This window comes from Neurospora tetraspora, assembly GCF_033439725.1.
Source record: "Neurospora tetraspora strain CBS 560.94 chromosome Unknown B0H65scaffold_4, whole genome shotgun sequence".
Classification (NCBI taxonomy): Eukaryota; Fungi; Ascomycota; class Sordariomycetes; order Sordariales; family Sordariaceae; genus Neurospora; species Neurospora tetraspora.
The window spans coordinates 3,863,170-3,889,876 of NW_026944386.1; the positions used below are offsets into that span (position 1 = coordinate 3,863,170).

The 26,707-nt window shown below is 52.0% G+C and overlaps 10 protein-coding genes and 1 non-coding gene across 11 annotated transcripts; 3 read left to right on the forward strand and 8 right to left on the reverse strand.

The window, feature by feature from the left end:
• Positions 1–1,218: 1,218 nt before the first annotated feature.
• Positions 1,219–1,746, forward strand: B0H65DRAFT_549196 (uncharacterized protein; the record flags this gene model as incomplete). The annotated part of the gene is made up of 2 exons (XM_062829638.1): positions 1,219–1,508; positions 1,698–1,746. 2 exons carry the CDS (start codon positions 1,219–1,221, stop codon positions 1,744–1,746), a joined length of 339 nt encoding a protein of 112 aa, XP_062682115.1.
• A 1,551-nt stretch (positions 1,747–3,297) lies between these two features.
• Positions 3,298–4,692, reverse strand: B0H65DRAFT_525483 (uncharacterized protein; the record flags this gene model as incomplete). Its single annotated transcript, XM_062828833.1, has 2 exons — positions 3,298–4,466; positions 4,587–4,692. 2 exons carry the CDS (start codon positions 4,690–4,692, stop codon positions 3,298–3,300), a joined length of 1,275 nt encoding a protein of 424 aa, XP_062682116.1.
• Positions 4,693–5,749: 1,057 nt separating this feature from the next.
• Positions 5,750–5,862, forward strand: B0H65DRAFT_t247. Its single transcript has one exon. It is a non-coding gene; the product is annotated as a tRNA-Ile (tRNA).
• Positions 5,863–7,625: 1,763 nt separating this feature from the next.
• Positions 7,626–9,253, reverse strand: B0H65DRAFT_509193 (ATP-grasp domain-containing protein; the record flags this gene model as incomplete). Its single annotated transcript, XM_062828289.1, has 4 exons — positions 7,626–7,669; positions 7,729–8,878; positions 8,997–9,089; positions 9,197–9,253. The coding sequence occupies 4 exons, from the start codon at positions 9,251–9,253 to the stop codon at positions 7,626–7,628; spliced, it is 1,344 nt and encodes a 447-aa protein (XP_062682117.1).
• A 407-nt stretch (positions 9,254–9,660) lies between these two features.
• Positions 9,661–10,601, reverse strand: B0H65DRAFT_208044 (uncharacterized protein). Its single transcript, XM_062821887.1, has one exon. The coding sequence runs from the start codon at positions 10,273–10,275 to the stop codon at positions 9,766–9,768; it is 510 nt and encodes a 169-aa protein (XP_062682118.1). The 5' UTR covers positions 10,276–10,601; the 3' UTR covers positions 9,661–9,765.
• Positions 10,602–10,644: 43 nt separating this feature from the next.
• B0H65DRAFT_208079 (cytochrome P450) lies at positions 10,645–12,691 on the forward strand. Its single transcript, XM_062821890.1, has 3 exons — positions 10,645–10,903; positions 10,965–12,239; positions 12,363–12,691. Exons 1-3 carry the CDS (start codon positions 10,744–10,746, stop codon positions 12,503–12,505), a joined length of 1,578 nt encoding a protein of 525 aa, XP_062682119.1. The 5' UTR covers positions 10,645–10,743; the 3' UTR covers positions 12,506–12,691.
• Positions 12,692–13,338: 647 nt separating this feature from the next.
• B0H65DRAFT_208142 (uncharacterized protein) lies at positions 13,339–14,324 on the reverse strand. Its single transcript, XM_062821891.1, has 3 exons — positions 14,078–14,324; positions 13,652–14,014; positions 13,339–13,546 (listed from the first exon to the last, which is right to left on the reverse strand). The coding sequence occupies exons 1-3, from the start codon at positions 14,169–14,171 to the stop codon at positions 13,434–13,436; spliced, it is 570 nt and encodes a 189-aa protein (XP_062682120.1). The 5' UTR covers positions 14,172–14,324; the 3' UTR covers positions 13,339–13,433.
• Positions 14,307–15,020, reverse strand: B0H65DRAFT_208054 (uncharacterized protein). Its single transcript, XM_062821889.1, has 2 exons — positions 14,965–15,020; positions 14,307–14,912 (listed from the first exon to the last, which is right to left on the reverse strand). The coding sequence occupies exon 2, from the start codon at positions 14,820–14,822 to the stop codon at positions 14,478–14,480; it is 345 nt and encodes a 114-aa protein (XP_062682121.1). The 5' UTR covers positions 14,823–14,912; positions 14,965–15,020; the 3' UTR covers positions 14,307–14,477.
• A 660-nt stretch (positions 15,021–15,680) lies between these two features.
• B0H65DRAFT_208052 (heterokaryon incompatibility protein-domain-containing protein) lies at positions 15,681–17,347 on the reverse strand. The gene is made up of 2 exons (XM_062821888.1): positions 17,009–17,347; positions 15,681–16,945 (listed from the first exon to the last, which is right to left on the reverse strand). Exons 1-2 carry the CDS (start codon positions 17,034–17,036, stop codon positions 15,870–15,872), a joined length of 1,104 nt encoding a protein of 367 aa, XP_062682122.1. The 5' UTR covers positions 17,037–17,347; the 3' UTR covers positions 15,681–15,869.
• An 874-nt stretch (positions 17,348–18,221) lies between these two features.
• Positions 18,222–20,336, reverse strand: B0H65DRAFT_208181 (beta-lactamase/transpeptidase-like protein). The gene is made up of 3 exons (XM_062821892.1): positions 19,903–20,336; positions 18,686–19,812; positions 18,222–18,601 (listed from the first exon to the last, which is right to left on the reverse strand). The coding sequence occupies exons 1-3, from the start codon at positions 19,994–19,996 to the stop codon at positions 18,473–18,475; spliced, it is 1,350 nt and encodes a 449-aa protein (XP_062682123.1). The 5' UTR covers positions 19,997–20,336; the 3' UTR covers positions 18,222–18,472.
• Positions 20,337–20,823: 487 nt separating this feature from the next.
• Positions 20,824–24,645, reverse strand: B0H65DRAFT_208197 (actin interacting protein 3-domain-containing protein). Its single transcript, XM_062821893.1, has 2 exons — positions 24,245–24,645; positions 20,824–24,183 (listed from the first exon to the last, which is right to left on the reverse strand). The coding sequence occupies exons 1-2, from the start codon at positions 24,488–24,490 to the stop codon at positions 21,088–21,090; spliced, it is 3,342 nt and encodes a 1,113-aa protein (XP_062682124.1). The 5' UTR covers positions 24,491–24,645; the 3' UTR covers positions 20,824–21,087.
• Positions 24,646–26,707: the final 2,062 nt, after the last annotated feature.

Genomic DNA, 26,707 nt, shown 5'->3' on the forward strand with positions numbered 1-26,707 from the left:
ATATTATTAAGTAAATAAATAAGAGATGGATTTACATTGCACTATATAGTTGGATTTAATTTGCACTTAATACTACGAAAGTATTACGATTCTAGCGGTCCTAATAAATTTGTCGATTTTATTAGGGATGCCAGAAGACACGAGAAAACGCGATTTTACCATACAAAACGACAGTTTTTACATATCAGCTGGCATTGGTGGATATATAGGTGCGTGGAGGAAAACTATGGGTGTGGGTAGGTTTTCTCTTCTTCAAAGGCTCGTCGGTTCTCTTCTCTCAGCCTTCAATCTTTGACCATTGAGCCGTACCTTCCTATTGAGTTATTCCCAGGGCTGGAGTTGTGGGCAAGATGGTGTAGACGCTAAGCCTGGCAACAATTACCCTCAAGGTTTATTACAGCCCCGAGTGTTGGAGCATCTTCAGGAGATTTTGATGCCTGTTGAAAACATACTGGTTGTATGGCCTGTAGCTTTCTCGTTTCCTCGTTTCCTCTCTAGCACAAGGACGAATTACTTCAGGTTTTGACACCATGGAGGTGAGCCGAGAATGAGGTCCAGCTGTTGTCACCTGGTGTTCTTTTCTCTTTCCTTCTCCCATTTTCGTGTTTCCTTCCTCGTCAATTTCTCCTCCCTGACCATAGTCAGAATCTTGCACTATTTTAGAAAATACAACACTTGCCACTTGATGAGTCCACGAAAGATTGTGTCCGTCGTTGTTCCATTCCTAGTACGTACATCCTTCCCAACATCTATTTCCCCATCTCAATCCCCTATACCCTTCCAACCCATTCCTCGGCTGCTGCAATTCAAGACTGTTGGCCTGTGTTCATACTAGCTGTACTTCCCAACTAGGCCATTGCGGTATGTAAACACTCAAGATGGGACGAATCATCATGTTCTTTAACATGCAGGTATCTCACCGGGGTATTGAAAATGGAACGCCTGATGTGTTGAGGCGAGCTGAAACCAGACCGAGGCCCTTCGGACTTGTGGCAGCCACGAGAAGACCAACCATGGTTTTGCGATTCTCAACTAATAACCCAGGCACCAACGAATGGAACAAAATCACGATAAATACCTAGTTACCCCCCAGACACCACAACAACAGAAAGGAACACATAGGCTCAAGCTAAAAGGCCTCCCGTTTCTGCCCTTCCAACATCCTTCTCTTCAACTCTACCAAATGCTCAAAAACTCACACTCAACACTCTTACGACAATGACCCGTCTACCACTCACCACCACCCACGCCCTCCTCGCCTTCCTTTCACTTCCATCCCTCACCACCGCCACCTCCCTCATCTTCCTCTACAACACCCCAAACTGCAACACAACATCCATCAACACAGCCATGATCATCCAAGCCGGCACCAGCTGTCGACCGCAGACTAACGGGAGCGCATCAATCGGCTGGACACTCGACACCCCTTGCGCCGCCGTCATCTTCTACAACGAGACGGGGTGCGCGAATGCAAATGTGCAGAAGGCTGTGGTTGCTGGGACGGGTGGGTGTGTTGATTTTGAGGGGGTGGGTGGGAGTTGGAGGTTTATTTGTTAGTGAGAAAGAGGGAAAGAGGGAAAGAGGGAAAGAGGGAAAGAGGGAAAAGAGGGAAAGAGAAGAGGACACCGATATTGCATAGTGGTACAGGCAGGCACGCTTGGGTCACGGCTTCGGTTTTGATACTGCAATCCATTTAGGTTTGAAATGAATCCTCACGTCCTACGTCCAGCAGCTAGTAACGAGTGATTTGGGAAAGAGCGTCCCCGGGAGAGGGAAGAAACCAAACAATCGTTAACCACACATCAGTCCGTTCCTCAACTCTCCCACTTCCACTTCCTCCAAATCCGCAGTTCAACATCTCAACCCCGCAACACCTCCCTTGATACCAACACACATCTCATCACATCGAACTTGCCCCCTTCGCCTTCCCCACCCAAAACTCCCGTGCCTCGCATTCTTAAATATTCCAAGTCTATCCACTCAAACCGTCAACTGAACCCTCAACCCCAATTTGATCAAATCCACTCCCAAGCTCCCCTGCAACATCCCCACCTCCAACTAGGCCGATCTGGACTTCTTAAAGACACCGCCGGACTCTAATCCAGCCCGCCCGTCGGGCAGCCGGGGCACTCATCACTAGCATGGTGATCACGCTTCCAGTCAGGCCACCCGTCAGTCTTCGAATCCGGGTTGGAGACTCTCCAGTCAGGGGCTCCGGGAGGGGCGTCACGCTTCCAGTCAGGCCACCCGTCAGTCTCTGAGTCTGGCTTCGAGACTCGCCAGTCCGGAGCTCCGGGGGCGGCGGCCGGAGCAGGGGCAGGGGCCGGGATGGCGGTAGTGAGTGAAAGGAGGGAGAGGAGGAGAGTGGTGGAGAGTTTGAGTTGCATTTTGTTGGTTTGGTGGGTTGAGTGGTAGATGATTTTGGGTGAAGGTGTGAATGTGGATCAATGGTGAGTGTTGCTGGTCTCTGAAGAGGCTAGGTCGCTTTGTATGATGTTGGGTTGAAGTTTGTGATGTTGATGACGAGGTTCAAGACCATGGAAAGAGGGGATTTTATGGACTCTTTATACACTTCTCATCGTGTTTTTGGTGGCTGACTATCGCCGTGTGCAGGGGTCGGCTCGGCTTCGAAGATACCTAGTTACCGAGCTTAGCCACCTATAGAGTTGAGGCCATCGAGACTTGAGGGGTGACTGGAGGCGGCCCGGGATGACCTCTTGTCCTACTGACCGTCAATGTTGATGTGGATGCAACTGTGATGACCCAGGTGCTCACATGACAGAGGATGTACACCTTACTAAGTTCCAGGTAAGCCTTGGGGTCGTCTCCCGTGTCGTTCTTGGGTCTTCTTGATCTTCAGCCCCAAAACAGCATGGCTTTAACCTGATGTGTACCCTAGGTACACGTAGTCAAGAGGTATGTGAAAAGTAATGAGCTTAATCACTGCCAGCAGTATACTTACCATTTGGAATGTCGAACATGGGGGTGCTGACTACCTACCATGCGGGTGACAACATCTCCAGGCAACATTTTACCATTTGGGAATTTTCCCCGACCCGTCACACAATGCTCACCAATTTGATGCTGCCAGGGCCAGGGGGAAATTGATCACCCATGTGATCAAGGTGGGTTCTTACTAACGGGACCCAAACTTTAAACTTTTCCGGATGTCGGTGTGATTAAGGTGATTTTTCATAGTGTGGTGCTCGTGAAGTTGCTGGTGCAGGCACGAAAAACGTACCTTCTAGGTATAGATTGATACGACGCTGCCCGAGACCAGGAATAGCCGTTCATTCCTCACCCTGTTCCTCCCTGACCCGACCTTCTCTCCTCCCTCTCATTAAAAGAAGTAGGTAACTCCACAACCCCCGAAACACTGGACAATTCAACCGGTAGAACATGTAACGTGCCGTCCGCGTTACCAGCAGGTCTTGCCCCTCCTCCTCCTCCTCCTTCTCTTCCTCCTCCTCTCCCTTCTCGTCCTCCTCCACGTGCCGACTCTGCCTCTGTCCCAACCTCATACACCTCTCGAACCGTATCCAATTCCGCCACCCCTCCAATCCCCTGTCCCCTCGAACTCGCCCTACTACCTCTACCATCAACAAACCCCTTCGTAGCCGTCTCCTTCAACTCCACCATCCCTTTCATTCCCCTTTGTCTTTGTCTTGCCCGGCCCCGTTTCGATCGCCCCCTCTTGTAAAAGACAAAGAAGCTGCCGCCGGAGAGGAGGAGGACGACGGTGATGGTTATTCCGACGATGGCCCAGACCCAGGGTGCGGTTTTGGTCGCCCCGGGGTTTAGGTTTGCGTTTGGTTGTGGAGTGGACGTCGAACTTGTGTCTGTGGGGGAGGTGAGTGCATGTGGTGGTGTGGATGTCGCTTGCCCCTGGGTTTTTGTTGTGGGGTTGAGGGTGGTGAGGGACGTGGAGGGTGATGTAGACGAGAATGAGGATGAGGATGAGGAGGGGAGGGTGGATAAAGATTGGGGCGTGGAAGTTGAGGTTATGGGTGAGACTGCGGGGGGGTTATTTGTTGGTGGTGGTGGTGATGTCGGCTTCGTTGGTGCAGGTAATGTGGAAGTAACCATCGTTCTCTCCCCTTTATCCATACTCGCACTCGCACTCGTTGATACCATCGTTTGTACAGCAAAACTGGAGGAAGTGCTAGAAGTCTTCTCTGTTGGTATCGCTGTCGCTGTTGCTGTCGTGAACGGATCTTCATTTTGTCCTGTAGCCGGGCCCGGACTTCCCGTTTGACTTTCTGACGAAGGCGCACCGGCAGCTTGTAACTTGCAATACCCAACACACTTCATGAACCTCATCGCGAGACTTGCCTTGATCAGCTCCGGATTCCTGCTGTTATCTTGGATGCATGACTGGCACTGATAATACTGATCAAGGAAGTTGCTCCCCGTACCGCAGAGGGCGGGGGTTAGTGGGTTTTGTTGACATTCTAATTGAGCGTTGCCTGTTGACATTCATTTTGTTAGTTCTCTGGTCAAGTTTGACAGACACTAGACTAAGGGTTCATCGTGTGGCTGGGGATATGTGCAGGTAGAGTAGGCAGAATAAAGACTCGACTACTTACGGCAGAAGTTGGAGCATTGTTCGGGGACGACGGATGTGGCTCGTTTGAATGGGATGTTGTTGAAAGCAGGGTTTTTGATATCATGTGCTGCTGATAGGATTCGCATCTTGATGATGATCCGTCCAAGTGTCAAGGGATGAGAACTGGGAGGGAGCCTTCGACAATACTGAGGAGGAGAGAGTAAGTAGCTGATGACGAGGTTCAGAGAGTTCGATGGTCGAGAACGAAAGTAGAAAAAATTGCTTGGGGATACAGAATGATAGGTTTCACGATGCACAAATCTGTCAACAACTCTCTTTTCGAGTTGTCTCACTCATTCCAGTTTATATTTCCCCAAAATAGTCCCAAGCACAATGTATGTCTCTTAGTGCCGCATGACGATAGTACTGGAGACGCCAAGCCAGGAACTGTTCTTCCCCATTCCAAATCAAAATGTCACGCCTCCCACCCAGCCAGCGGCCACCCTCTGTACGCGAGCCAAAAGAGGCGTCCACCTGCTTGTGTTTTCCATAACTCTTCATGTTCGTCCAGAGTCCTGACATGCAAATATCAATTTCCACAATGCATATCGTATTGTTTCCAAGGAGGAACGGCCATCTCCTAGAATCGTGGGGATGTTTGGCAAACTCATTATGTCGGACAGGGGTCTGAGACTCGGTGGTGCAGGCACTTGGGCAAACATTCAGACACCATCGTCATACGGGCTGTACCGTTCGGTACTCTGATCCTGGTTGGCTACCTATTTGTATGGCTCAGGCCAATAAGGCTGATTAATGGTCAGGGGACACGCAAACATTGGGAGGGAAGGGGCGTACCTTGCAGATGGCACCTGCAAAAAACCATATCGCAACTCGGGTCCCGTCATACACCCATACCAGAGTTCGAGTGCTGCACCTTGCTCGTCAACCATAACTTCCTCCTCCATGTTATTCTTTATGCCAATCTCAAGTGGTACTGACCTCCATACCATACAGATGCTTCATCGTAACTTGATTGAGATAACCACTTTAGCAGGCAGTCTTTTGGAATGGGCCAAGGTTTCCAGTCGGTAGTATGAACATGGTACGAGAAGATGAAGCACACTCACTCACTTGCCTCGTCATCCCAAGTCCCAGCCAGTCCCAAGGGGTATATAGGTCAGGTTCTTGGCACCCTTTTTCCGTGGTCCGCTGGTGTAACTGGTAAACACGCTTGGTCTATATGCTCGTTCTAAACAGCTACTCGGGTGAACCCGTGAGGGATCAGGAAACCGCCGGTTCGACTCCGGGGTGGACCACTTTTTTTTTTTTGCCTCTTTTGCCCCCTTTTTTTTTTTTTTTTTTTTTTTTTTTTTTCCGCCGAGAGACACACACGCATTTGGATTTGTTTTCTTTGACATTGTTGGTTGATTGGAGTTTTGCGTGTGCTCGTTGTTTTAAAAGGCTTCGTATTTCGATCAGGTCATCCATCCTCGCTTCCCAGCTGGCTGCGGTAAGGGTCCCTCCCGCTCATTTGGCTTTGACGCAATATCGATTGGCAGCAAAGTTCGGGTCGTCAACTCGGGAAATATGTCCAACAATTTATGTTCGTCCGTCTAGTGATATTGACGGTATCGACGTTAAACAAACAGCCCCTTGACCATTTCCTGGTCACCCTTTTAGATATGTCCCGCTTCTGCTTCTTGAAAACGTCAAGATCAACGGAATAGTCGCTGCGAGGATAGGTACTGACCGCGCTACAACGCAAGGGTTACGGAGACTTTGTTGACTCCTACCCGTGTATGGATTTTTCATCGTAGTGGAAGCTGGACGGGGTGTTGGACTTAGCGTGGGTCTGGTGTAAGTCATGATAATGATACGTGATAGGCCGCCGATGGAGTTTGAGACCGTATAGGTTAAGTGCCCCTTCGTCCAAAGATGCAGCAATCTTTGAATCGCGCTCGACGGAGGTTTCGGCGACCACCTTAGCCTCGTGCCTCTGAATTTGATAGCTGACGCATTCCAACACTTGTCGACCTAGTGTTTGATAGGGCCCCGCTTTTCAAATAGCGCGGTATCTTTCACAATAACCCTCAATTGCAGAAACAGTGATTGGGATGCCGTCTTCGTTATGCATGTTGTCAAATAACTGGAAACGGCTCGAATGATGCATCGTCAACATCCGAAATCGACAACGCAAAAGTCCTGCGTAGGGTATGAGGAAGCGAATCTCCAGCTAATACAAGTTGGGAGTGTGGTTGGAAAACAAAAGCACATAGTTGATTGATTCTTTCAGAGAGAGTTTCCGCAAAGGAGGAGTAGGAGAAAGGAACAAGTGGAAAAGAATGACAGATGTCGTCCTTTGACGTTGGGAGACGCGTCGACCGCGATATCTCCACTTATATCCATTCCAAGACCCACAGTGCATGCGTGGAGTTGAAGCGCACTAACAATTGATGCTTGGCCAATGAGACGCGGAGGATTCAGAGCATGGCGAGAGCTTCGCGCTGGCCTTCACGAACTCACGTGCAAGAGGACAGAGAAGGCATTTCGACACGGCATTGCCGTCCGTGACGAAAGCAACAAAGATGTTGGACTTTGATATGCCTTTGGCTCTGAACTCCAAGTCAGATACCCAAGCGCCAGTGACTACATCAAGGACACCTACTAGATGATGATCAAATCTTCCATCCAGCCCAGGGGTATCAGTCCCTCCTCAATCCCTTCTTCACCAACACCGCAACTCTTTTTGCACACAGATATGGTATCAGTATTGTAAGATATCTTCCCAGGTCCCCACGACAGCTCGGCCTTTCTTTTCCACGACATGCAACACACCACGGAAACTTTTTTGTCGACTAGACAACTCAACCGAGAAAACCACCAACAACAACAAAGGCTCGGTGGATCGTCTGATAATTAGGTACACAGGAAAAGAGACGAAAAAAAAAGAGAACCTTCATCATGCCTGCCAACCACACACACACGCTGAGAGAGATAGTAAGAGTCTAAATCAAGCTAGAAATATCCATGTCAGCCGTAACCACCCGCCTGTCTAAAATTCCCAAAGACCGAGATTCACTTAAATACCAAGGGTGAACTCAACGCCGACATCAATGTCACGAGCTGGTAAACAAAGAGTTAGCACATGTTTTGCTTATATACAGGGTGCAAAATAAACTTACCCATCTTGACAACCTTGGAGAGCTGGACAGACTTCTCAGCAGCGCTCTGGAGATCGTCGATGGAGAAGATCTTCATGCCAGAGTCGTTGATGAGCTGGTGGGCAGCCTCCATGTTGGTGCCCTGGAGACGGGCAATGATGGGAATCTTGAGGTCAAGAGACTTGACCGTGTTGATGAGACCGTGGGCGATGGCGTCGCAGCGGACGATACCGCCGAAAATGTTGACAAAGATGGCGGTAACCTTGGGGTCGCTGGTGATGAGCTCGAAGGCCTCCCTAATGGCCGCGGGGGTAGCACCACCACCGACGTCAAGGAAGTTGGCGGGCTGGCCGCCGTTCAGCTTGATAATGTCCATGGTAGCCATGGCGAGACCGGCACCGTTGACGAGGCAGCCAATGTCACCATCGAGCTTGATGAAGTTGAGGCCGGACTGGGCGGCGCGAACCTCATCGGGATCCTCCTGGGTGGTGTCGCGGAGCTTGAAGATGTCGGGTTGCCTGTATTCAGCGTTGTCATCGAAGCCGAACTTGGCGTCCATGCACATGACCTTGTGGTCAGAGGTCTCGGAAAGGGGGTTGATCTCGATCTGGGTGGCATCCTTCTCGCAGAAGATCTTGTAGAGCTTCTGGATGGTGTCCTTGGCCTCCTCGACGCACTGCTCGCTGAAGCCGAGCTGGGTGGCGATGCCGCGGGCCATCTCGTCCGTGACACCAACGTTGATGTCGATGTAGGTGGTGTGGATGGCGTCGGGGCTCTCCTTGGCAACACCCTCAATGTCCATGCCACCCTGGGACGACGAAACAATGACGGGGCCCTGAGAAGCACGGTCCATGAGGACGGCGAGGTAGAACTCGCGGCGGGCGAACTTGCGCTCGCAGATGTAGACGGCGTTGCAGAGACGGCCCTGGGGGCCGGTCTGCTTGGTGATGAGCTTGTGGCCGATCATCTGCTCGGCGAACATCTTGGCCTCGGTGGGGGAGTAGATGACGCGAACACCGCCCTTGAGGCCGTTGTCGAAGGTGCCCTTTCCACGGCCACCAGCAAGAACCTGGGCCTTGATGACCATGTCCTCGCCGCCAATCTTCTTTGCGATGGCCTCAGCCTCGGCGCCGGACCTGGCAACATCACCCTTGGGGACACCGATGCCATACTGTTTTGTGTGGTGTCGCGTTAGAATCGGAGCGTTTCGATGGAGTCAGGTAGCGACGGGGCGGGGTAGTAGAGGTAGAGATAAGCTAATTCTATGGACGAGAGCTGGGTGTACTGACCTTCCGGAGGAGATCAGCAGAGAGGTATTCGTGAATGCTGAGGGCTCTCCTTTGTTGTTGGGAAACGCTGGGGAGTCTGGAGGTGAGGGGAGCCTGTGTTTGGAAGATGTTGTCAGCTTGTTGTTTTGGTTTCCTCGAAGCCAGAGAAGAATGCGATGCGACGGTGCATGAGACCTCAAGGCTGGGGGGCGGCGACGAACCTTGGAGGCGGCAGCAAAGGCAGAAGCCAATGCGCGGTTGCGGCCGAGCTTGAACATGATTAGGATGTGGTGGATGGGATAAGGTAGAGTATGAGGTGGGTGGTGATGGTGTTGGGAAAAGTTGGATTTCAGGGACTGTGAAAATGACGATGCGACACTTGGACGAGGGGACTGGACAAAGCTCCCTTCGAGTTCTCGCTGTTGGAGACTTGGAGTGTGGCCCTGATTAGGACTGATTAGGACTGACTTATGGGCCTGATAACCTCGTCGGCCCTACCCCAGCCAATCATTAACAACTTTGCCGTCGTTTTCCATTTGGAGAACAGCAAGCTCCAGCACAGCCAGCACCAGCAGCTCTTTGCCTGCAGCTCGCGGCAGTTGCACGCGGCTGGTGGCGAGCAACACAGGGTCCGTGCCTCGTGCGCCTATCCTCGGCCAAACCGGCTTCCGGTGGGATGAAAATATGGAAGTTGAATTACAAGATTGAACAAACAAAAACATCACCAATTCCTTCAATGAACTCCAACTTACACGGGTCGCGATAAACATTGCAATGTTGACAATGACGTCTAAGGGCCCCGCTTGCCACACTCAATGGCAAGCTCTCCCCGCGCATGTTGCTGACATTTACCTTGTTGACAGGTCCACTGACTCGAGCAAAGTACATGAATCCGATCCATCCCGGCGAGTCCGCAAATCGTCTTTATCGGCTTCTCCAAATCATTATCGTCATGATGTTGAACCCCGACGGCAGGACAGCAGTCGCGGTCACTCATAGTCTGAAAATATCCCAACTCAGCTGCAAAACTTTCCAATTTCTTCATCTCATTCTCGATACTCAACCTTGACACGTTCAATACCCCCATCGCGCCCCCCTGGACCCACGAAAGCTTGTCATGTCCGACCTGACTCGAGCTCTCCGCGCCTTGCGGGGCAAGGGGAATGACGATGTCTCCAAGTCCCCAGACCCTCCCGTCCAAGCCCAAGACCCCATCCGGGGTCAAGCGGAGCTCAAGACGCACCGAAGGATCCGCCAAATCTTCCATCACATGGCTTTTTTCATCACAGCTTTCTCCCATGTTGCACGACTCATGCGCCCATTCGTGGCTTTGTGTGGCTTGAAAGTTGAGACGACCGCACCAAACCTTATCTCAACCTCTGAAGTGGAAGCCTTGGGATGCTGGTGTTTAAAGGTGATGAAAACACTTTGCTGCTGCCATTGGCCAACACTCCTTTTGAGCTCGTGCAACCCACCTTTACAACTCTTCCCCCGCATTATATCAGCTCCTCAAAAAGGAAGATCACCATGTCTTTTGACAAGTCTCTCATTTGTCCACTGCCGCGGTTGAGCTTGGCTATTATTTGCATGTGGTCACCACTCCTCACCACTTAATACGACGTGATGTAAGTCATCCTTCATTATGAAGGCGGTTGGACACTTCTCTGCTCCATCACGGCCTCATCATATCAACCCCTCAAACCCCCAAGTCGCATTATTCCTTTTTGAGTTTTAGACTTGAGTGCATATATCAAGGGTTTAAACCACCATGTTCCAAGCACTCATTTCCCTTGACTCCAACCAAACATGGGCCGTCCTCTTGGGCTTCGTCGTGGTCCTGTTCATGGGCCGAAAAGCCTGGGTTGACTACAAAATTCGCAAGACCGGAGGTGTCAGGTCTTCCGTGCTGGCTACAAATCCCATCACAGGTAAAGTTACCTGCTTTGAATGATATGACTTGGGCGTGTCTGACAAGTGACAAACCGCCAGGTTTCCGGTTCTTCGTGAGGGCTGGCTTCATGCAAGCACGCGATAAGCTCGACAAGTTCTACGATGAGTTCTACTACTGGGCTACCCCCGAGTGTCCCAACTGCGTCGAGATCGCCTTCTTCGGTGGCGTCCGCTTCTTGATGACTCAGGAGCCCGAACATGTCAAGACAGTACTCACCTCCAAGTTTACAGACTACGGCAAAGGACCGGAATTTCACGAGACATGGAGCCCTTTCCTCGGGGACAGCATCTTCACAACCGATGGTCAACTGTGGTCGGACAGCAGGGCTCTGATCAGGCCCATGTTTATCAAGGACCGAGTCCGTGACCCCGAGATCTTCGACAAATGGACCAAGACCCTCATCGACAAGCTCCCAGCCTCTGGTCAAACCGTCAACATCATGGACCTCTTCTACCGGATGACACTAGACGTCACCACCGACTTCCTCCTCGGCAGCAGCGTCGACAGCCTCAACAACCCCAAGCACGAATTCGTCGACGCCTTCCAAGAAGTCCAGCGCATCCAAATGATGCTCACCATCCTCGCCCCCTTCCGCCACCTGATCCCCAAGTACCGCTACAACCGGGGCATCTGCATCCTCGAGCGATTCGTCGAGCCCTTCATCCAACGCACCCTCGCCCTCCCCCTCTCCGAGCTCGAGGACCTCTCCAAGTCCTCCTCCGACTTCACCTTCCTGCACTCCCTCGCCCGCCGCACCCGCGACGCCAAGGTCATCCGCGATCAGCTCATGGCCATCCTCCTCGCCGGCCGTGACACCACCGCCGCCACCCTGTCTTGGACCATCTACGAGCTGGCGCACTACCCGCGCGTCTACCACAAGCTTCGCAATGAGATCCTCGCCGTCGTTGGACCCTCCCGCGCTCCCACGTACGAGGACCTTAAGAGCATGACGTACCTGACCCATACCCTTAACGAGACGCTGCGACTGTATCCTGCCGTCCCATACAACCTTCGCGCTGCATTGAAGGATACTAGTCTGCCCGGGATCAAGGGACAACCGGATATCACGGTGTTGGAAGGCGACATCGTTGTGTACTCGGCGTTGAGCATGCAGCGGCGACCGGATTTGTATCCTGCGGTTGGTGAGATCGTTGGAAAAGGGGCAAAGGGACAGCCGTTTGAGGATCCCAGTGTCTTCAGTCCTGATAGATGGGACTACTGGACGCCTAAAGCTTGGAATTACGTGCCGTTTAATGGGGGACCGAGGATCTGTGTGGGACAGAACTTTGCTATGACCGAGATGGCGTTTGCTTGTGAGTCTTGTTATTCTCTTTTCCCTTTTGCGCCTTGCACCCCCCGTTTTTATTCCATTTTTATCTTTATTTTCTGTCATAGTTGATCTCGCGGGCTCAGGTTCCTAACATGCGCCGCTACAGTGGTCCGTCTTCTACAGAAATACGACCGGCTCGAGTACAGGGGCGATTGGCACGCGCAGTACCACAAGGCTGAGATTGTCGGCGCGCCGGGTCATGGAGTTCCTGTTGCGTTTTTTGAAGCTCAGGAGGGCGATGTTGCGTGATTTGTGTTAGTCGATGTGTATTCATTGGACTGTAGGGCCCTTTTTGTACAAGGGGCTTCGACGAAGTCTTCGTATTGTCCCTTCCTCAACGTGTTTCCGTTCACTAGTCGTTCTAGAAGCCGGAAGTGCCTGGGTCATATTCTGATGAAGATGTAATCACACTGCATCGTTAGGGTGAGATCGACACAGCATCACCAGTGAACAGTGGCAGCTGAAGTGCTCAGCCTCATTACGATTCCTGCTTGTTGGGTTAGGACTTTTTTTTCTTAGTGATCAGTCGGGGGCATTCGGACTTACACTTCTTCCACCAGACCATTTTCTCTCTCTTGAGAAAGAGCAATCCACAGCGTGGGCCGCCTCCCTCCCGGCGTCTTAATGCCCCATTCCTGTTTTGTTTTCGGAGGTTGAGAGTTGAGACTGCCGTCGCTTTAAGCGAGAAGACATACGGCAAGCCCTTTCTTTCTTATCACTAGGTAGCCAACACTCTTGAACCATCAACGATCCTCGCCGTTTGCCTCTTTTCCACCTCCATCCTCCGATGAATTTCCAATTTTGCCTCCACCACCATCTCGGCAGGTAGCTCAATCGGCCTCGCCATCGTCCCGGTACCTGTAAGGGTATTGTCGACAGCCAATTCAACCGGCCTAACACTCGAATCAAGTTCCTTCGGCTCGATGGACTGCGCGTACAACGCCTTTGATCGTTTTGCAGCAGCAGCGACGGAACTGCTCTCCCCATGCAACTCCGGTTTATCTCCAGTCCGCCAAGTAGAATCGCCGTCGAGCTCGTGTGAGTGTGAGTGTGCTGACGCCTTGCCCAGCTTCCACTTATTTTTGAAGAATCGGAGTTTTCCCTTTCTGTATAAGAACAGAAGGATTCCGAGCCCGAGAAGTGCCAAGGCTAGTACGGCACCGACGATGGCCCATACTCAGGGGCTAAGGCTGTGTGTTGCCTCTCTGGTGCTGGGTTCGTCAGGAGTTGGATTGGTTGTAGTTAGGGGTTGAGAGGAGGTGATGTTGCTGGCTTGGGGTGATGAGTTGGCTGTGATGGGGAGTTATAGGTCAGTTTTGGCTTTTTGTTCCATGGGGAATACCTAAAACTGCGAGTGTACTGCCGTTACTGGACTTGTGCAAGGTTCGGCCATACCTGTTGTTGTTGCATGTGACATGGATGTAGTAGTGTGGAAACCAGTCCAGTCGGGACGAAGAACCGTGGTATCAACCAGCACGGTTACAGTCACTATAGGTCCATTTTGGTTCGTATACGTGGCTATTGCCCATGTTGTCGTCGATTTATACCATGATGGGTCAATATTTTTTTGCTCTCGGCAGTACGAGATGTACTGTGAGAATGTGGGGTCAAGATAAGCGTTGACAGCTTCCCTGGGATCTTCAGCAGCTGTAGCCACAACGCATGAGTAGCACTCCTTGTAGGAGCGCATGAAGTGACTATTATCAGAACATAAACTGGGAGATTTCCCAACGTCCCGTGCTTCGAGATACGCGTCGTCTAGTTGAAGTTAGTAACAGCACCATTAAAACGAATTTAAGGAACATAAAGACCTAGACATACTGCAGCTTGAGTAACACAAGGCGGGTGGACTAAGATCCATCCTCGCTGCCACGTTCACGCGACGTTCCGGGCGTAGCAAAGTGATAAACTGCATTGTACGTAGTAGATTTTAAGTGTCCAACTGACCTTTGGAAGCTACACAAACAGCAGATTTAAACGACGAGGAAAGAGAGAAAAAGAAAAAAAATCAGGAAAGAATAGATCGAGCGGGGATTCATGCGGGAAAATGCTTCCCTTCTTATTGAGAGCCGGCGAAAGAAGGATGATAGTTCGTGTGACGAGATCTGTAGATAGCCGCAATATAATGCACGGGTAGGGACGGCGTCGTATCTGAACCTAGACGTGCGCGTAGCCGAGAGCCAGTTCGCGGGTATCAAGTATTGTTCGCCACACGCTTGTACTATCCCAGTAGACTGCAGTGCTCCATCGGCAGGTCAATCCTCTGGCTGAAGCTCAAAAACCCATACAGAAGCGTAGGTATTGGTGATGAAATGTGCGGTTCACTGTTGTGACTCGTGAGTGGAGCTACCCCAACTGGGCTGGACATGAGGCGACCGCCTACAAACCCCGGACGTCTGCATCTTCTTGTGTCGCGCAGTCGAGAAATTGGTTTGGGATAGGCCGGGAGTTTCTGTATCGGGGAAAACTGCTGAGTGTCTTCCAAGCCCTCTGCTAAGGATCGTGATAGTATCCCTGGCAGCAGCCATCTCCAACGTACCTCCGGCAGGTTCAACAAAGGTGGCATAGGCGAAGTATCATGTGATAGCAATCCGAGGCCCTAAACTGAGTAAGTGGAAATTCAATATATATTGTAGAAGCTCAAGGATATGATAACCTGATGTGTTCTCGTTAGCTTTGTGTTTGTAGATGGGGATAATTGTACTTACCGTACAACCCACTCACTATTGTCAACTGGGCCACCCATCACTTTGAGGCCCGGTGACTGCTCATTCTCTTTCCATTCTCGCCAGTCTTCACCTCCTGCTTGCTAGTTGTATGCTTAAAAGGGTTGGCTTGCTGTGTTGTCATCCCAGTCCAGTGTCGACGATAACCTGAGCTCAGCAATTTACCAATCTCCGGGAAATCCCGGCTAGAGAATCCTGATGGTTTCTTCGACGGCACCAGTTTCGAAGACGCTCGGCCTGTAGTCCCAGGTATTGTAGTCGCTGACTGCTGCATCCACCATATCTTGGCTTAACACCGTCCCGCCATAATTCACTATCCACTCCCGATGTTCTCTAGCTATCCCGACACGCACGTAATCTGGCACGTAGTCTGTTGACGAGCCATGAATTTTTTGCAAGAGAAGTGCGTATTCGATATGGACTCTTCCCTTTTCGAAGCTTCCACGCGTCAGCCGAAAAGACTTGATTTGTTGTGAAGCAAGGTATTCATGAAGTGAGTTATTCGACATTTTGCACTCCGAATTATCAACATCCAACGATGCATTAGTTGACACCACGTGTCTGAGATTGGTGACATGGTCGGGGATTATGATTGAACGGCACCCGGTAAAAAGGCAACTAGATGCATCAGCCAACTGTCCAAAAACGGTCAAGGATGCAGCTGAGAGTTTTCCCGTAGGATCGGCAGTGGCCGGGAGGATTGATACGTCTCGCAAAGTGAATAGTTGTGGAAAGTTTTGCGGTGTCTGGTCAGCAAATCTACCATTAAGCCCATGGCCGTATAATACCGGCCCATCCCATGCAGCCCATAACCAGCTAGGAGCTCGCCAGGGTTTGGCTCTTGTAGTGACGGAGTCGTTGCTTTTGATATAATCAGGTGGGCACTCTCAGAGTAGGTCTGTAGTTAGCGTGTCGCTCCAAAGACCTGCAAGATAACGAGCCCCAGCTCTGTGCTTTGCCATTTGCTGAGCAAGGCCGGAGATTGCGGGGAGCTTGTCAGAAGCGAAAGAAAGCGCTGACTGGGAGTATGTCTCGATGAGATTTCTCCACATGTTGGCCTTCGTTTCGATTGAGTTGGAGCTGATTGCCTCGTGATGCTTGGTTTTCTCGACATGTCCAGATTTAAGCTGTCTTTCGGGAAACTCAGCCAACCATCCCCCGTTGCATTCCAATACTACGCCAGCTGGCAGGAAGTGGACTACCCTGGGAGACATTATCCGCTCCTGCAAAGCCCAAGCTCTGTGGAGGAGCGGTGTATCTCCTTTAATAAACCCTTTGGTCGGCTGTGCAACAAGCGATATCTTAACAGGTGATTTGTCCGCCGTGAAGCCAGTCATTTTGAAGAGTTCTCGGTTTTCCCAATACTTGAGCCCTCCGTGACAGTCCGGCGATGATGTTGCAGCAATCGTGAGATAGGAATTTCCATAAACATTGCACATGTCGGCTGACTCTCGCTCCCAATCTTTATCATCATGCTGTATGATGCAAAGTGAATCAATCCAAAGAAACTGGACACCTAAGCCCCGAGTAAGCTGGATTGCATCTTGGAACGTTTTGGGTATGCTGTCCCATGCAATAGATGTCAGATGTCGTGAGTAATTTTGCCTTGTTGTTTCAAGCGGTTGTTGCGTGCCCCAGCAATGACTTAAGCAGTTATACTTCTGTACAGCCGTCTGCAAGAGTTTTGTCTCCACCAGGCGAACTTCACCAGATGTTGATCCCACGTCTAGTAGTCGGCTAGGGGGAGGTGCTTTATTCGAAATGCGACAGGACTTCGCATGATGCTTAGCACAGTCATCTAGACCTCTAGATATCTTTGCGACGAGATCGAATTCGAGCTTTCGTTTGTAAGGTGTGGGAATGTTGGAGACCTCAAACGACTGGTCTTCCCATCCAAAGAAGCCTGCGTAGGTGCTAGCAAATGACTTGGACATTCCCCATGGACAGGGTACATCCTCGGTGCCTACAATTGCACTTGGTATCAGTAAATCATTGTCTTATACGACTCTAGGATGGTATTATGAACATTGCATGATATGAGGATGCGTCTGCATGTTCTTGTACTTAATTCATCCTTGGAATTGGTAACTCTCAGTTGAAGTGGCATTCCCGGGCGTAAGTCAAGTCTTCAAGATATGCCCAAACCGTAGCAATAGCATTATCTGTTTCGGGACGGTTGCGAACAAATATCTTGTATGCCGCAAATAGAATTCGACATAGTCCGCATATCTCAGGCTCTAACTGCTGTATCGTACGAGATATACGACGGCCGGAATATTTATGTTTCTCGGAACGGCAATCTTCACAGTTCCGGCACGGCGACTGGGGCAGAGGCTCGGCGGTAACTTCCAGCGGATCACCGGAGTCGGATGGCTTCCACCAAGGGCTCAAGGACTCTGCCGAGAGTGTTCCTTCAGGCCATTCCCCGCCAGCAATGAAGGCTCGGCATCCGAACTCGTTCGTGTCGGCTGAGGATTGCTCTGGTCAGTCGTGCATCGTCTTTGATGAGCGGGAGTCTGTTGCGTAGATGGAGATGTTCCGAGGTTGTGTATAGACGCCGTGGTTGTTTGACTTCGCGTGGCTGGGAGATGAGGTCGAAGTTGGGCGGTTGGGCAGTTGGGCAACGTAGGTAGGTGAAGAGGGACGGGAATCCTGCCTCAGGCTCTCAGCTGGGAAATGTCGCCCGCCCACTCAGACTTCCCTCCTTCCTTGATACACAGCATGTTCTCCTCCAATCAAGACAAACTTGGCCCAATCGGATTATCGGAAGGCACGACGGCTGAGGCCATGCCAGGTGCCACCTGCCTCTGTTGCGCTTACCTTACGAGGCTTCTTTCGAGGATAGCGAGAAGAATGTCGCCTTGTGATTCCCTGATCGCGGTGGTACTTCAAATTTTCGACATCTTGCTCGAATTCCGCCCCGCTTTGATGAACGAACAAGATCCGAGGGGATGGACATCGATCTCGCCCCCCGCCCTTCTAGGGTAAGAGCGTTCCCGCAGCGGGACAACCCCGCTAAAGGGTTTGGCTTTCAGTGAGTGATCTCGCCCACTGTACCGCTAACGTCCGGAACCACCCGACATCCGAGTCGGGACGTTTGGTCGTACCCGACATGACTTTACCCTCTTCCATACCTATGGAGTCTTATTTTCTCGTACAATCATGCCACCGAGAAATTGCCCTACAAACAAACAAATTCCGCGTACGCAGTCCCTACCGGCAGTGTTGAACCCTCTCTTTCTTTCCAACTCGGCTCCGCATACAACCTGCCCCTGGCAGTGACACCGGATGAGACGGAGCGGGCCGGGAGCGGGCCGGAGCGAGAATGGATACAGCTTTCGATCGGGTCGCCGGTGGATGATGAGTGGTCAAGAATATCTCCGGGGTGTTCTACCCGTCAATTCAAATATCGCAACATTCACATATTCACCTGGAGGTTACCATAGCCTTCCTGTCATTCGGCCATCAACTCCTAAACGATCTATACCAATCACTTCGCCCCATGCTTCTCATAGATCTCCTTCTCAAAATCCTTGATCAACGGTTCAATCAGCGGGTCAGCCGGGTCCAAACTCTGCGCCCCAAACACTCCACAGACACCGGCCTCTCGATCGACGAACTGTTGTTCACACATCAATGTTAGCGAATATTCCTTTTCATCAAGTTCCAAAACAAGGAAACAAAAGAAAACTTCAAAACTCACCCAATTCAAGTTAAAGATCCCTCCCCACCCCAGATACCCTCTCCTCCTCCACCTCCCACTACTTCCGTCTTCTTCCTTCCCCGGTTCGCCAACCAACAACCCGCCCGCACTCCAATCATACACCAACCCCTTTCCCTCGGCCGGCACCTCCACATAACCAATCACCCACTCCGGCGTCTTCATATCCTCATTTATCGCCTGCCTCGCTTTTTCCTCCTTCAACTGCCCCTCAAAAAGCAACTTGGCCGTCTCCTTTTTGAGCAGTCGTTCATCATCCACCAACAACGAATACACCACCTCGCAATAAGCGCTCAGATCCGCAAACCCGCCTTGCCCACCGAACGCACAGCGATCAGCCGGCTGCATCAGTTGCGGGCTATCAATGTGTCGAGTCTTTGCATATCCTCCTCCCGTTGTCTCGACAGGTCTCTTCCCCATATCCGCCACCCTTTCCCTCTTTTCTTGTTCTTGTTCAGAAGGCCACACCCGCTCAGGATAAAACGTGATCAACCCTTTCTTATAATCCAACCCAAACAACCTCTTGACCAAATTCTCTTGCATCCAATCATCCAGTTTTGTGGCTGTCACTTTCTCCAATAGCCAACCCGCCCAATCAATCCCGCACCCATACGCCCACCCCTCGCCCGGCTCAAACAGCAGCGGCGTCGAGAACTGCTCGGGCACCGTCGACGCAAAGGACGTTCCCGGCGTATGCGCTTTCCTGTTTTCTTCCCGCTGGGCGAGTTTCCACTCGTGCCAGGCGACCAGCGAGGGTTGCAGGAAGGTGTAGCCGCAGCCGGAGGAGTGGGTTAACAGATGGCGGATGGTGATGTGTTTGGACCTAGTTCTAGTGGCGAAGGGGTCGGTTGTCGTTGGGGAGAGGATGGGGAGGGAGGCGAGGTCGGGGAGGTAAGTTTGGGGGAAAGAAGGGTCGGTGACGGGGGTGTCGAGGCCTAGGGGGAAAGAATTGGCGTAGGAGGAGGAGGATTCGAGAAGTTGGAGGACGGAGATGGAGGTTAGGAGTTTGGTCATGGAGGCTAGGGCGAGGATGGTGTGCGGTGTCATGGGGCGCGGGTGGGAGGGGGAGAGGGAGGCGTGCCCGTGGGCGGAGGAGTAGTTGAGGGTTCCTGTGGAGGGTTGGTTAGTATGGGACTATGTATGGGTGACGGTGGAAAGTGGAAAAAAGGTAAGGGAAGGGAAGGGAGGAAAAGACGGACCATCTTTGTTGCGGGCGTAGAGGACTACGCCGGGGACGATGCCGTCGTCGATAGCCTTTTGGATGGTGGTTTCGAAGTTGTAGGTGGGTGCCATGGTGAGTGAGTGACTGAGGTGTTCGTTGAGACTTTACTTCTTCTTGGTGTGTGATCGATCCTTGGCAAGATGAGGTAAGTGAGTGCCGACCTGATGAGAGACCGCCAATGAACTAACTGTCAGTGAATCTCAAGAGGAAAGGGCAGTACGTAGTATGAGGATGAGAACAACAACAAAAGACAAGAAGAGGGTTCAGAGAATTTATATAAACTCCAACATCATCTCCCGGCTCACAAACAACTAAACAAACAGCCTAATGTTACCCTGCCACCCCTCCTTGCATACCCATATCTACATCCCGCTAGGAACCATAGTGTTCCCGCTAGGAACCATAGTGTGATGATCAACGGGGTTGACGATCTCGAGAAAGAGGGGTCGTTTACCGAACAGAACGAAGCATTGGATGCAAGCATGCATGCATGTCTCATGCAGCACTTCCCGAGTCCCGACCGCCGAATGCGGTGCGGGGGAAAGAAATCGGGGCGCCTTCTCATCACCCACCTAGTCACATCCATCAATGGGATTCTCTCAACCCGCATTGTTTTTCCGAAGGCTGAAGTTCGACAGGCTTGTCATAGATTTGTAAGCGCTTGTTAGGTTGTTCGGTTTAGATTTGGAGGGAAATACATTGAGTCGAGGCAAGTCGTCCAGTCCAGTTGTGTTGTCTGGAAGTGAGGTCTACCTCTAGGAGTCGAGGCATGATCGAGCAACAGGAAGGCCATGATAATTTCTAGATAAAGATGCGAGTGTTAGTTTTGTATCATCCGGTGATATACATGGTAACGCAAATCACCAAGTCCAAAAAGTGGCACCAGAGCACCTTGAGTGCCTAAGCTGTTCAATTGGTAACTGTAACAAAAGGCAAACATGATTGTTAAACCAAAAAAGGGGTATAAGATTTCGAGCCTCTCTGACGCTGTCTCTCCCCTTTTCTCTCTCCTAGACTACTCAATCTTCGTCGAGCCCTGAACCAATGACATGTACAGGCATAGACGTATTGGTGTTTCCAACAGCTCCCTTCGACAAGATTCCACCCACACTCGTAGGCGCAGACATCACCACGCACTCAAACCCCGGTAAACTGGCTCTCCTCAAGCAGTCGCACCAGGCTCTTTCGCGCCTTCAGCCTTCTCCTTGCCCTCCTCCTCATTCCCATCCACATCCGACTTCTCTTCAACCTTACGATTCTCTTTATTCTTCTCCTTCGCTTCATCCTCTCCCACTTCATCATCTCCATCAACAGAGCCCTTAGCAGAGACACCCGCCTCTTCCTCACCCTCTTCCCCGCCCTCCTCCTCCTCTTCCTCCTCTTCGTCCTCTTCGTCGTCATCCTCCTCGTCCTCACCACCATCATCCTCCGCAATGATGCCATTCATGCGCTCCCACACCTCCCGTCTGATCCTATCATCCTTGGCCTTCCGCGCCCTCTCCACCTCCTCGACACCACCACTCTTCTTCAGCTTCCCCTCCTCCACAAAAGAGGCCAGCTCCTTCGTAAGCGGGTTGACCATCCTGGTCTGCAACTCCTTCTGCCTCAGCTTCTCCGCCCTCTCAATCGCCTCCAATCTGCTCTCATGATTCGGCTGCAAGGCACGCACCTCGCCCAGAACGCCCTCCTTCGCCTCGCTAGGGTCCGCAGACGTCACCTTCTCCGAGATGCTCTTCAGCCCGCGACTAAAGGCGCCAAAGGGCGTAGGGCCGTTGGACACCGATCCGTTAACGGTGTGTCCGCCCTCCTTCATTTGCTCCTTGGTTGCCTGCTCGACAAGCGCAAAGGTTTCGCTGGCCTTCTCCAAGTCGTCCCGCAGATCGACCATGAGATCTTCCATTAGGCGCAGCTCGTCGCGACCTTGGCAGACGTCCTCGAGCTCCTTTTCCCAGATCTTGGTCCAGATGGGCTTCTCCTTCTTCATGAACTCCTCCATCTGCTTGAGCTCCTTGGCGAGCTTGGTGATGTCCTTGGTGACGGACTCGAGCTGTCTGGGGAGCGGGCGGACGCCGCGTTGGACCACGTCCTTGCGGAGGTCCTCGACGAGATCTTGCAGGTCATCTACCTTGTTGACAAGCCGGTCACTATCGGCGTTGAGCAGTTTACGACCCTTGGTGACGTATGCGCGGCCCGACTCGCCATCCACTTCGGGAACGGACAGTTTGGCGGCGGCAGTTTTGACGTTATTGGCCTTGTTGCGGAGAGCAGTCATAGAGCCTTGGACTTCGGACTGGAAGTTGGAGTAGGTCTGACGAAGGACGGCGAGGTCGCGACGGAGGGATTGGATCTCGGTAAGCTGGCCTGGGCTGAGCTTCTTGGACGAGGAACCGGCAAGGGCACCAGCGCCGGCGACGGAGGAAGACGAAGAGCGTGGCGAAGCCGCCGAGTCCATACCACTTGGTGCCATGATAGTGGGCGGCGGGGTGGCGGCAATGCGAGCGAGATCCTTGGCAGTTTCCTGTTGGCGCTCCGACACACGTTGAATGGCGGCGTTTTGATCGTCGACGTTCTGCTTAACCTGTTGAATGATAGTCTTGAGGGACCCAATGCCCTCGTCAATATGCTTCTTGACTTCATCCAAAGCTTCAACATTCAACACAAGTACAGTGCGGTCCTTGATATCAGAGAGATCCTCGAGCTCATGGCGGACACCGGAGACGGGATCTTGAATGTAGATTTCGGGTAGATCAGCTCCGTTCTGTTGCGTGTTCCACGAGAACTTCTCGATAAAGGCCAGCTGAAGACGAGCAATGGACAGATCGTCGTAGCCTTCAGGGAGCACGAACTTCTTGACCTTGGACTTATACTGCAGGAAGAGGGTCAGTTCCTTGGTTGCTGGGGGTGAATTCTCGAGCATAAACGAGCTGGGCGGTTGTTTATCGGGAGTCGGGGCGCGAATGGAGGGCTTGTGTTGATGCTGAGGAGCGGCAGGCGCAGGAGCAGGCCTCGTAGCAGCGGGCTTAGGCGAGTCTACTTCATCCACCATCGGGATAGGATCCGCGAGCGGGCCATTGAGAGTGGCAATTGGAGCAGGATACTTGTCATCTGGCGTCTGGACGTTGAAGCTGTCGGCCCTGTTGAACGCAGGCGAATCGGCAGTTTCAGGCTCTTCAGAAACCCGGCTGGGAACTCGAACGGGAGAGGAATCGAGGCCGATGGTACGTTGGGACTGGTTCGAAGCATTGCGGTTGTGGCGGGCGTTCTCTCTTGTCTGCATTGCCCGCATCGACTCTCTAATCTCGCACCGGCCCCTATTAGGTATCGGCGTCGTCTGGGGTGGGAGCATGGGGATCCCACCCTGGGCGCCGAGATGCTTAGAGATCTGGTATGCCGAATATCTGCGGGAAGCTCGTCTTTCCAGATCACCTCCTCTTTGCAGAGCCGCCAAGGCACTCTGTTGCGATGCCTTGGGCGGCGGTGGCGGAGGAGGGAAGTTATCCACGTTGATTTCGGGTGGTGCCGGTGGGCCTGTAGGAATGGTATCTTCACCTGGGTAAGGCGCCATAACGGGCATATTTTGCATAGTGTTGCTCGACAGGCTGGACTGGTCAGAGGTGACAGAGCCGCGAGATTGATCGCGCTGTGTGGGAAAGCGTCTTGTGGGTGATGCCGTCGTAGGGCCAGAGTTCCGAGAATCGTCCCTCAGAGAGTCAGGCCGGTAACCATTGCTCTCGAGTCCTTCGTTCAACATGTTGGTGAGCCCAGAATTAACGCTACCCATGGTACTAGTACTTGTAGTTCTGGTGGGCACACCACTGCCGCTGGGGCCAGGTCCACCATGGCCTCCATCGTCTCCTGCGATGCTCGGCTGCCTGTCCCTTTGCTGACGCTGCCTTAGCTTTTGCTGTTTTCTCTTTAGACCATGCAGCAGATTTATGATAATATCACGTATCCTCGGCAGGTATTTTTCGAGACTTTCAGCGCTGGCTTCTTGGCTGAGGGTGGCCTCCAGGATGGTGCGCAACAGCTCGGGTACGTTGCCCAAGTCGTCAATATCGACATTGATGGCAGAAAAGGCCCGGCAAGCCATATTAAACTCGTAGCCCAGCCGTACATAGACGTCGGAGACCTGGGTATCGGTTGCGTTTCCGCGAGACCATTGTGTCAGGGTTTCGAGTAGTTGCTTGGTGGCAACAAGCAGGTGTGTTACGCTCCTTTCGATTTGCGACAGCGGGACAGACGACGAACTGCCGGATGACTGTTGTGTCAGATGGCATGGTTAGCAGCGAGCTGGTGATGGCGCGAAGATGATTACTCACATTATTTCGCCTTGTGCTCCCGCCGCCGCCGCTGCCGGGACCGCCGCCGGGGCCTTGAACTGAGCGACTTGAGCCAGCTGAAGACCTCGACATGCCAGCTTGGGCACCCATGGGTCCTCCCATTCCAACGGCGGGCGATATCGAGCGGGCCGGGATGTTGGGAGGCAGGCCACCACCACCGGGTTCGGTGCCCGGGGCAGGGGAGCGTCGCTGCATGGAGCGGCCGGGACCCGGGACGTTCATCATTTGCTTCGCTGCCTTGCTGTCCGATGAATGCGATTAAGCAAGCTGGTGGTGTTCGGGGCAAATCGACGTGTCGCGAGAGGAGACCAGTCGGAATGGCTTGTGTCGTCGGGTCGGTCCCTCTACCAAAGGTTGGGCTACCAGAGGTTGGGCAGAGATGGGAGATTCGACGGCGCGTAGATGATGGGAGCTATTCTAGAGGTCGTTTGGCGACAGGGTCTTGGTTGCTCAGTGACTCTTGTTTGTAAAAGGGTGATCGGTTTGACGGAGGATAGCAAGCCCTTCAGATGCTGGCGACGATGTTGCTGGCCGTCTCAATCAAGGCGGCGCATCCGGGTATGGTGGCGGGCAATGGGCGTCTCTAGAACGAAGCTTTGCGTTTGTCGATGGACAAATGTGACCGACAGTGGCCGTCGTCGGGGAATTGCAGTGGATTGGAACTTGGAAATCGCCAAATGGAAGCAAAAGTGGAGGCCGGCCATGTCAACGGCTCCAGTTGGGCTGCCAGCCGTGTTGGTTTGGTAAGATGGCACTAACAATGCATTATGTCAAGTCAGCGCCAATACGGTTAGTGAAAGCTGGGCACGGTAACAGCACATGACAGCCGCTTAGCCCAGAAGAGCGCCTGAAAGTGAGCACATGGCAAGAACAGGGGATCCTGAGGGGTAGCCGTGCACCGCGACAGGGTTGACAATAAGGTGTGCGCTACAAGATATTCATTGGCATGGTTCTCGACGACCACTCTAGGATTTCTGATGTTCAAGAAAAAGAAACATCAGCATGTGGAAAAGTACATCAGACTGTCCTGTTGACAAGGTACATTTGAGGTGGAATACATTTCTCTTTGTCAACCCTGAGCTGTGATTTTTGTGTAGCTCTTATGATCCCTTCAAGACCCGCTCTGGTAAACAAACCCGTGTTTCAAACATGGATCACCACCACCAAGATAATATATCTGTCAGCTTTGACCAAAGATAATAATTATAGCGGTATTACAAACTGTCATTCCATCTCACCAACATTTCATCAAGTGCCTTTTCTGTAGCACGTCATTGGCGTCGCATCCATGTGAAACACTAGCAGCAGAGCCAGGGAACGGGAAGAGGTCACGCAGACGGCAACTGCCGACCACCTCAGTCTTGGATCCATCTCTTCTGTTCCTTCCTCGGACGTCATCACAATCGTCGCTTCATCACCTTGGACTCTTCAAGTTCTTGGCGGTCTGTGAGAAGCGGAAGGCACGAGGCACCGGACAGAGTTTGGTTCAAATCCAGGCAACCTTCAAATTTCCAACCAGGTGCTCTTCAGCTTCAGGCTTCCGTTTTCAGTCCAACAATCGATGAACTCCTATCTGAGGGCATCCCCAGACTCACAAGGCCGGCCAATTTTTAACACCTTTTGACGTGATTACGACCACAGTACCAACACCCGAATAAGACTCGGTTCTGATGACAATTAGACGGACGCGACGCCAGAGGAGAACCGACATCAAGATTTCGAAACCGGCCGAGTGCCCCATTCTCATATAACCATCGGCGGCAACATCAGCATTACTCCCCTCTCCGTGGTCCATACATAACCATGAACTAACAGGAAGCAATTTGCTTTTGAAAACCCAAGCCATTCAGCAAAAGACAACCGTCTTATCCTACCTGGGCTCCTCAAAGGGTCCCATGATGCGCCGAATCTCCCTCGCCATAGTCCGTCGGGTCTCCCGTGGCTTTCGGGTCCTATGTGGAACCCGCACAAGAATATTGCCTTCCTGTCGCTCTTAAATCTGGAACATTTCCAGCCGAGCTTCCCTCCCATACTCATCCGCCTTTCCAGCAGACGAGTTGCTTCTGTCATCGACATGTCAGCCATCACCAGCGAGATGGGTTGTTATGGAGGGGAGAGGAAGTCAAGGTAAGGATCAGTCTCACTGTTTGCTGTTGGGCATTGCGCGCGAGATCTCAACAGATATTTCGCTGTGAATGTCTGGTTGAGGTAACGGACGGACGATATTTCTATGTTGAGCGCTGACGATGCTGCAGTATCGCAACTCCTCTCAACTCAGGGCAGCATGGCTTTTATCTTTATGTCAAGGCAGCTACTTACTGCATCGAACCCGGAAGACTCCGACTTGTACGGATAACAATAGACCTCGACGATACCCCCAATCGGAAAGAAATAACTCTGGGGCTCTTCAGGCCCCCATCTCTCTACACCAAACCATGCCCC